At 35.5% G+C, this 9,990-nt stretch overlaps 1 protein-coding gene across 3 annotated transcripts in view; it reads left to right on the plus strand.

Moving 5' to 3' along the window:
- Positions 1 to 9,990, plus strand: part of LOC110465002 (ecdysone receptor-like) — a 188,983-nt gene that overhangs the window by 145,899 nt on the left and 33,094 nt on the right. The window contains exon 1 of one of the 3 annotated variants that reach the window (XM_021520547.1): positions 2,526 to 2,865. The exons of the other annotated variants lie outside the window; for them this stretch is intronic. Coding sequence (XP_021376222.1) covers positions 2,805 to 2,865 — 61 coding nt within the window. The 5' untranslated portion in view covers positions 2,526 to 2,804. Of the gene's footprint in view, positions 1 to 2,525; positions 2,866 to 9,990 lie in introns of those variants that run through there. 3 annotated transcript variants of the gene reach the window in all.

The raw sequence follows: 9,990 nt of genomic DNA on the forward strand, positions 1-9,990 counted from the left end.
TGGGGCAACATTTATTATGGCTTATAAGGGCAAATGATACTTTGAATATGACATGTTAATAACTTGATTGGAATTATAACCCTGAGTTGACAGTTTGATACTTTGAAAATTTTGAGCCAGCCCTACCCCAAGGGCTGTAGGGTGGGGCCCAAAGGAGTCAGTGTGCTAAAATTTCTTCATTTTCCTTGTTTAGAATCAGCTAGGTGCTAGTTTCAAATACTTTTCAGTCTTAAATCTGTATGCTAGATATTGAATAAGGTGGTTTTATTGTTTTTTTGTCACTTTGAATGATATTTCTGTTCATGTTAAAAACAAAATCAACTCTCTGTATAAATATATCAGGTGACCAGGGGTCCCACACAATTACTATAGTTCGTTTTTATACAAAATCTACAGCTGCTCCAGTCCTTTCACGACAACAATGAAATTGCAGCAGGTCAGTTAGTCCTTCTTGTGTCTGATAAAAAAGACAATGCACAAATTTGACTGAACGGTCAAACGCTTCAGCATTGTGACGACTTGATCAAGTTGACCCATTAATAATCTAGGAGCAAATGTGCCATGGTGGAAATCCAATCAAGCAGGAGCTTGCATCGATCTCGCTTCCTCAAGGTCAAGTTTGGAAATGTTTACATGACCAGGTCTGCAGTCACGGAGCTAAAAAGTGATCAATTTGGAACTGAAACTTCTAATTTCAATATTAGCGGTTATATCAGTTTTTCAAGCTGTCATGATGATTGAACATGGGATTTATTTTGAAATTCACAAGTGAAATTACAGCTCGATCAATAGATTTTTGTTACATGATAACAATATTTTGAATCATGAACAAAGATTTCTGTTAAACCAAACATCTATGTGTAAACACACATCGATAATTGAACAGATAAAATTACATGTACATCAATTCAACAACAAATAAGTAGCACTCACAAGGTTTATAAATCATGCACATATAGTCAGTTGTTGCTTTAAAATTTACTCTTTAGCTACATCCATAATTAAGTAAATAAATGTATGCTTTAAGTGACAGATACAGTGCTATCTGCCTTCACCGACACTGTAGATTCTGTCTCTGTGACAGATACAGTGAAACCTGCCTTTACCGACACTGTAGATTCTGTCTGGGTGACAGATACAGTGAAACCTGTCTTTACCGACACTGTAGATTCTGTCTCTGTGACAGATACAGTGAAACCTGCCTTTACCGACACTGTAGATTCTGTCTGGGTGACAAATACAGTGAAACCTTATGTTACCGACACTGTAGATTCTGTCTCTGTGACAGATACAGTGAAACCTGCCTTTACCGACATTGTAGATTCTGTATGGGTGACAGATACAGTGAAACCTTATGTTACCGACACTGTAGATTTTGTCTGTGACAGATACAGTGAAACCTTATGTTACCGACACTGTAGATTCTGTCTCTCTGACAGATACAGTGAAACCTTTTGTTACCGACACTGTAGATTCTGTCTCTGTGACAGATACAGTGAAACCTGCCTTTACCGACACTGTAGATTCTGTCTGGGTGACAGATACAGTGAAACCTGATGTTACCAACACTGTAGATTCTGTCTGGAGGACAGATACAGTGAAACCTGCATTTACCAACACTGTATATTCTGTATCTGTGACAGATGCAGCAAAACCTGCTCACTGACACTGTAGATTTTGTTTTCTTGATAGATACAGTGCATGCAATCTGCCTTCACCAACACTGTAGATTCCGTCCTTTGAGACACCATGTCAAACCTGACTTTGTTTCTTACACCATATATTCTGTCTCGGTAGTTAATAATATACAGGAGAAGTCTACTTGATTCCTATATCACAGGGAAGAGGATATCATTTGACAAATTTGACAGTGTACATGTGCCATTGAAGTGATAGTAGCCATCAAAAATCAATTTCATTGTAACAAATGCACAAGTGAATTAGAAAAAGCGTTGCCTTTAATACATGTATTTAAGCCCTTTACAAAAAAATATTATGTTGGACATAACATCCTTTAATTAAAGGATAATGTTATGTCCAGCATAATTGTTTTGAAGTCAGGAGTTCACCTTCATGTTTATAAGTAAACAGTTATTTGTATATGGTTGTTTTGGAAAGAAATGTCAGTGAAATGTGTGTGAGTGTTATTGGTGCTGTGAGTGTCCTATCCATGATCTCGCTGTGGTCAACTCCATCAATCAATATTTGTGTAAGTGTGGTCAACTCACTGCCATCAATCAATACTAGCATCGATCACGTTTATCACAAGTATTTCACTGATAGGTGATATCATCTGGTGTTCTTAAACAGTCAGATGAAATAATTGTATATTTTCATAAATAATCCTGTTTGTTTGGGTCAGAAGAATGGGGAGGGATAGCTGGTGGGGGTGGGGGGGTCACCTGTATGGACTGTTTACAACCAAATGACTCTTCATGGGCCAGTACCAGCTGCCCCGACCTTGAACCAGGCAAAGGAGAACTAGGCTATTTATAGATGCACTCTGTGTATGCCTACTAATCTAATATGTATACACCGCTAGCAGGCAGTTGTGTGTTATGTAAGATCTGGACAATACACTGACCCCTAACCCAGTCTGCTAGGTTATTGAACCTGGAGAAATGGCTGCCCATCTATGCATTACAGGGAAACATGGATTAATTGTAAAATATCCTTGCAATTTCAATTTTAATGGTACGCATGCATGAATGAAGGAGATCAAGGGAGGTAACTTGTACACAAACACATAAACTGGTGTTGTGGTTTAGAAGTGAGGTGTCTGTCCAGTGTAGGGACTATGTAGGATGGTTTGGAGTACAGATGTAGGCATTATCGAACTGGATACACCAGCTGACAGTACAGAAGGTAAGTAGATTGTCACCTGGCTATAGCTACTTACAGATAACACATCATCACTCTACACTTTATTTATTATCTTTCCTAGTGAAATCCAACTGTCACCATGCAGTCCTAGCAGAGAAATTTTACCTATTATTGGCACATTCTTTACAGCACATATATGTCACAATCTCCATTGCCTTCCGTCTTCTAAATCTTACTATAAGTGTTTAATTGGACGAATGACAGAACAGATGTCCAGTTAATTAATTGCCGACAATATTCAGTTAGTACTATATCATACAGGTAGATTGAGTGGCTCATGACAAGAATTAAAAGTCATGTATACTATACATGTGTCCATGTATATGAAATTTGTCAGAAAAAAATAAAATTATGCCAGATGTGAGATTTTCTGTTCAGTTTAATCTTTATTGCTTTACATAACTGCTGTGAGGCTGACATGTATGCATGTACCCACATCGCAGCTATATATGTAAATAGCATAATTCTTATGGTAATCATGGATTCGTCGCCGCAAGGCCAAATTAGTCTAAGGCATGTTTAAAAAGAACAATTAGCAATATTGTATCTATTACATAAACTGCGTTTAAAAAAAATAAAAAAAATAATAAACAGCATTGGAATTATTACGTGTTTGTAGAAGATTGTAGTACTATATATAGAATGTGGTGTTACCTGTACTGGTAACTAGGTCAGTCTATAGGTTTACAAGTTTATTACTACATTAAGTCGTCCTACTTATTAGTTAAACATATATACATGCAGTACAAGACAATTTACACCCATGCATACATAATATGTCTAGGTATTATATTTGTACATAATATAGTGGAGAGTGATCAACAGTAACCACCAATTAAAGAAGTTGAGACCTTTTCTTGTTCACATGCACTTAGATATTTACCCAAATTTCTAATTTCTGATAAACTATTACTGTTTAGCAGTTGGATAAATTTAAACATGCTAGTACGGTTTACATAATATTTTATGATGAATTTAGCTCTTACGTCAGCATAACAAGGACATTTCAAAATGAAATGAAATTCATCTTCTACCTCATTCATATTACATAATGTACACAATCTGCTTCCTCTTTCGATATTGTTATCCCTGCCACATTCAACATTTAATTTGTGTGCTGATAGTAGTCTTATTTTACAAAGATGTTTTACATAATTAATATTGATAGATCTGGACAAATAAAACTGTAAAAGTGCACCTTTTGCAGAAGATGTTATTTTTTCAAAACATTCTTGTTTGAATATATCAGAAATGTGTTCCTTAATTATAAAAAATATATCATTATTTAGACTATGTATTTAGGTAGACAGTGCACTTCCCAGTCCTATATATATCTACTGTAGTGTTAATAATTATATACGTGTAGTGTGTGTGCTATATATAGTCAAAAAGCCTTTTATAAAGTCAATGGCTAATCAGCTAGCAGTAATAATGATGTCCTATGAGAACGTCAAATATATCTTCATTAATCCTCATGCACAAACTTTGATTTAAATCATATGCCTTTAAACCTTTTACAGAGTGTAGTTAAATTAAGGGACTATATATGTATAGCATATTTAAATAGGACTCGATCTTATCTGTATGTGTGGTATAATTAAATATGACTACAATTTTTTTTATTATGTAAATGGGATTCAAAATGTGATATATTTATGGGCCCCGGGACCCCTAATGTGTGATATATTTAATCATCAGGGACTCCAAATGTCTGATATATTTATATGGGACTTCAAATGTGTGATATATTTATATGGGACTTCAAATATGTGATATATTTATATGGGACTCCAAATATGTGATATATTTATATCAGACTTCTAATATGTGATATATTTATATGGATATACATTGTCTCCCACACGTCGCACAAGGATGTTCCATAAAACAGGTGTTTACCTATACAGTTCCATAATACAGGTGTTTACCTATACAGTTCTATCATACAGGTGTTTACCTATACAGTTCTATAATACAGGTGTTTACCTATACAGTTCTATAATACAGGTTTTTACCTACACAGTTTCATAATACAGGTGTTTACCTATACAGTTCCATAATACAGGTGTTTACCTATACAGTTCTATAATACAGGTGTTATACCTACATTGTTCCATAATACAGGTGTTTACCTATATTGTTCCATAATACAGGTGTTTACATATATTGTTCCATAATACAGGTGTTTACCTATACAGTTCCATAATACAGGTGTTTACCTATACTGTTCCATAATACAGGTGTTTACCCATATTGTTCCATAATACAGGTGTTTACCTATACAGTTCCATAATACAGGTGTTTACCTATACAGTTCCATAATACAGGTGTTTACCTATACAGTTCCATAAAACAGGTGTTTACCTATACAGTTCCATAAAACAGGTGTTTACCTATACAGTTCGATACATCTCAGCGAGCTTATATTCCAACGTGCTGTGAACCATGTTGTCACTTGTTCTAAATATAGAATAAAAATTGTGTGCAGTACAAGACATGTACCAGGCCACAGTAAATGGTTTATCATTGTGACAAAGTTGGTAATATGTACTTTATGAAGTTATTTTCCACTAATCTCGTGATTGTCATTTGTTACTAATGGATTTCTATTGAACATTATAAAATAATCAAGCATGAGACTTCCTGGAACAAGGTTGTGTTTACCAATGTATTGTGTAGGCTTGTTTAATGATAAATAGAACAGGTCAACGGTATCTACGATGTCATGAAAGTAATGACCTCTGCAACAAAGTAAGCTCTGCCAGAAAAGTTGTGAACAATAGGACTGTGTTATTTGGAGTTTAATTTCGATCTGGATTAGTTATTGGGAAAGTATACCTAAATGTCGGGAGACCATAAACCATCGTAAAGCTACCGGAAGGCGTCGTATAGTTACGGAAAGGCGTGTCAGGAACGAGTGAGGGAAGATATAATAAGATTACTGACAGATATAATAACTACTCATTTTAACTTATTAACCCCTGAAGACACATTTGAACTCTTCTAATTCAAAGGTTGGAATAGTTCATCATTAAATTTCAGGGGTGAATGAGTTAAGCGTCAGCACATGTTGTCTGGAGCTAGATTAGGACATTTCACTTCATAAAAAGAAGGGGCGATAGGTATTACATTATCAAACATTCAATTTGAGTTTAACCCTTTCACCACTGTAGACCATAATGGACTCATCCATATCAAAACATGGTAGAGTCTACTAAAGTTACATGGGGGTGAAAGGGTAATTAGACAGAAAGAAAGGAAGGGAGCATAGGTTATAAGGGAAGATATATAGAATGATGATGGTATTGGATATTTGATATAGATAGAAAGAAATAGAGGAAACAAATGACCCCAAATGAGAAGGGCGGAAAAACGACCAAAGGAGAACAACTGAGAGAAGGACTGAGAACGGCTCTCAGACTTTCACCACTGTAGACCATAATGGACCCCTCTATATTAATGCATGGTAGAGTCTATTAAAGTTACATAGGGGTGAAAGGGTTAAGAACAGCGGGTGGGACAGAACCCTGGTACCCAAGTTGAATTACCTAAACTGTACCAGTATGGGTCATATGGCTGATATTAGATAGTGACTGAATGAAGCAGGGAGGAATAAATATATGGAGTAGTGATACATAAGGTACTTCTGACAAGATGCTGGCTCTCTAACCGACTTCAGTGTGCATACAAGGCACTCAGCTCCATTCAAACATATTCCATAATTTACGTTCTATTACATTCACTTTCATTATTTGAAATTAAGAGAGAAAAAAAGTTTTTTTTACGCTAAACAGTATTCTAACACGATTCGTTTGTTTGCATGTTTTGATTGGATACGGACCATGTTCTAATCTGCAATAGAATCATGATCAATCATGTTATGCTCCTCCCACCACACTTAATCCACGCCCTGTTTCTAACCAAAACAATATGGCGTCAAGCTCTCCTCTTTGCGAAATCCAGCTGAAAAGGCTAGCAGGCAACATAACAGAAACGACCGGTGAAATGTTTTTGTTGAATGAATTAAAAAGTTAAAACAAGAAACATTCCTTGTTCTTACCTCCATTTATTATTGAAACGTTCGTTCCATCCGTGTGAAGGCATCTTGTTAGATCCGAAATCAAATAAAACAATTCATTATTGTGTCGTATGAATTTCGTCGATAAGCACAGATTGGTATGCAAACTGACATGGGAATGTAAGAATTTGGTCAATATTAATCCAAATGTGTTGTATAAACTTTGGTAACAGGACGTTCACGAGCAATCCAAATATTACGCCTCGTCAACATACAGATCGAGCGCTCGCCAGTATGAGCGGGGCCAAATGACCGACTTTTGAAAGCTTCTTTCCGATTGGTCAGTCCGCTGCAGAATGACACGTTGCCAGTTCAGGTCACAGAGTACTTTACTACGTACTTCGTACAAGGAAATACAATGTTTCTAAACATATTAGCGTAGTGTCTTTGTTAAGGTGTGTTAGAATGGGGAGAGTACGTTGTTTTTCGTGTCTATACTGGCGATTTGAACATGAAATTTGGTTTAAACTCACGACCTATCGGTCTCGAGTTCAAACACAAATTTCATGTTCTATAATCGCCAGTATAGCCACTCAAAACAACGCACTATCCCCTAAATACACCATCCTAGAAACAACATTAATTGAACAGCCTTTTATGCAGGAAAGATGATGCATCGTCAAAAGTGACGAAATACACAGTTGACAAATAAACAAAGAGTTCAACTTTGCATTTTTTTTATTCATTTAATTTACATACCTGAGCATCTTCAACAAGCGTTGATTATCTTTAAAATTGACAGTAGATCTTAAGTTGAGAAAAAAATTCTCTGTAAAATATCTTGGTTAGAAAAAGTCAGTCTGTGTTCGCGAAGGTAAACAACGGTTGTGCAGTGGCTATTATCTCATCAGCTTACAAGACGGTTGGAATGTCAACGAGATGGGTGATTGGAAATTGAAAGTGCATCCCTGAAATGTGGAGTTTCTAAGAAACAATATGACGATTTAAAAGATGCTGTTGACTGAATTCGACTGAACGGGACTAGCTCGTTGTTGGAGCATTAGGCAATTGTTACTGTCGCTGAGGGGACTGGCTGACGAGCCAGGATGATTTGACCTGCTTCGTCACTTGCAATGGACGCTAGTGTAGAAGACAGCGATTATTTCTGTTCTGTTGAAAATTACCTATTATAGGATCTAATAGCAGACTCACTTCAGTGACCCAACATAAACATGATGTTCCTTGATTCAAAACTCAGCAGTCATACATCACCTGTATTAGTTGCCGTGGCATGGAGACATTGTGCTGTGTTTATTTTTCAGCACCCTTATTTAATAAATTGTGACTTTATAATTGTTAACACAGATTTTGAAGAAAAATATATATATATATATTTATATGTTTTTAAACCGTTGATAAAAAAAATCTGTGTTTTTTGGTGATTGGGCAGGCAGGGGTTGACTGTTGTGTTTATATAGTGAGGTCAGAGGTCACATAACAATACATCTTGTATTGTTAATATTACTACTCACTTGCTTTTATTGAATCATAACAACATTCTCAGTTGGTACTGTTATCTAGAGGGACTACAATAAAATGTAAATATTACATCATGAGAGATAGTGTGTAGTAGAAACTATCGATAAATTCATTCAGAAATAATTAAAAAGTTGCTCAAACCCTTTGGTTTTGGTTTCTGCAAATATTAGGTATAGGTATGTTACAACATTATATGAATTGATACACATATATCAGGAATGATCCAGCCCGATGCTCTACCACTGAGCTAAAGGGCTAAATTCCCTACAGCTGGCGCTTGTAAGGCAACCTAATTCATGCACTTCTTTTACATATATATATGATGTGTGTTGATACATATGTACAAGACATCAACATTGTATGCACATAAAGTGTAAAGGAACAAAGGTTAAGTCAAGTCGAAGCAGTCTGGTAACATATTGGATGGACAGCTGTCTCAGGTTCATTGCAATACACAGATCGACAACCACCAACTGCCATTTATGAAACGGAGTGTATGTAGTCAGGCATACAGACTTGTACAGGAGGTGATGGCTGGGTGATTACACACCTGTGATCTGTTTACAGCAATTAAACAGCTACATATGTATACAGTATGTGTCTGACATTTCAGCACTCATTGCTACTCAGGTGACTGGAAGTGGGTTACAGCAAGCTTAAGCAGGTCAATGAAAGCAGTCAATTTATTGTATATCTACATAAGACCTGTCGACAGAATGCCATGACAGTATCAAACTTTACAGTGTTTAAAAGACACAGAAACATGTTATTGTCGGACACAAGATTTGGTCTCTTTAATTTTCCGACAGCCACAGAAACAAAAATGTAGAATATTTTTACCATTTATTTTCGTGCTTGCTTCCGGCTATTATTGACTATCGCTTTGCACATAATTGCATGTCAAAATGAATGAACGTTTGACAGAAAAATCCAGCTTAACTTAAATAACCGATGACAGTCTTGACCACTTCATCTTTAACAAAAAAATGAGCTCATTTCAAACTTTGAATTCTAAAACTAAAATTCATTTAAGTTTTAAAAATTTCATTTAAGATTTAAAAATAGGACTGAAATCAAATTTAAATTTTGAAACTTGTTTACTTATTTTCTCAAATGTTGAAATAGTTCAAATTAATTGAAATCATAATTTTAAATTCAGAAAATGTTTAAAACATTTTTTTTTACGCTTTAGATATTAAATAAAAAGATGTAGGATAGCATTCCATTGTCCTTATACTGAGGTGCCCTAGTAATGTCACTTGGAGGAACAGCTGTCAGTTTTGTTGAAATCTTAAGCTATGCAGTTTCTGCATTGAGGTGGAATAAGTTGCAAGTGTTTTGTATCGGTGTAAAGGTAGAACACTGCGAAAGGCAATATTTTCTTACTGATTGCATATCAATCAACATCCAATCAGGTACAAGATGGTATAGCTATTTAAAGTCCGGCTACAAGTTATATATGGCCTATGAATTAACATTTTAAATGTAGGCTATAAACCGAAGAACTTAAAAAAAAAAAAAAAAAAAAAAAAAAAAAAAACCCATCTAAA

This window comes from Mizuhopecten yessoensis, unplaced genomic scaffold (genome assembly GCF_002113885.1).
Source record: "Mizuhopecten yessoensis strain PY_sf001 unplaced genomic scaffold, ASM211388v2 scaffold11047, whole genome shotgun sequence".
Classification (NCBI taxonomy): domain Eukaryota; kingdom Metazoa; phylum Mollusca; class Bivalvia; order Pectinida; family Pectinidae; genus Mizuhopecten; species Mizuhopecten yessoensis.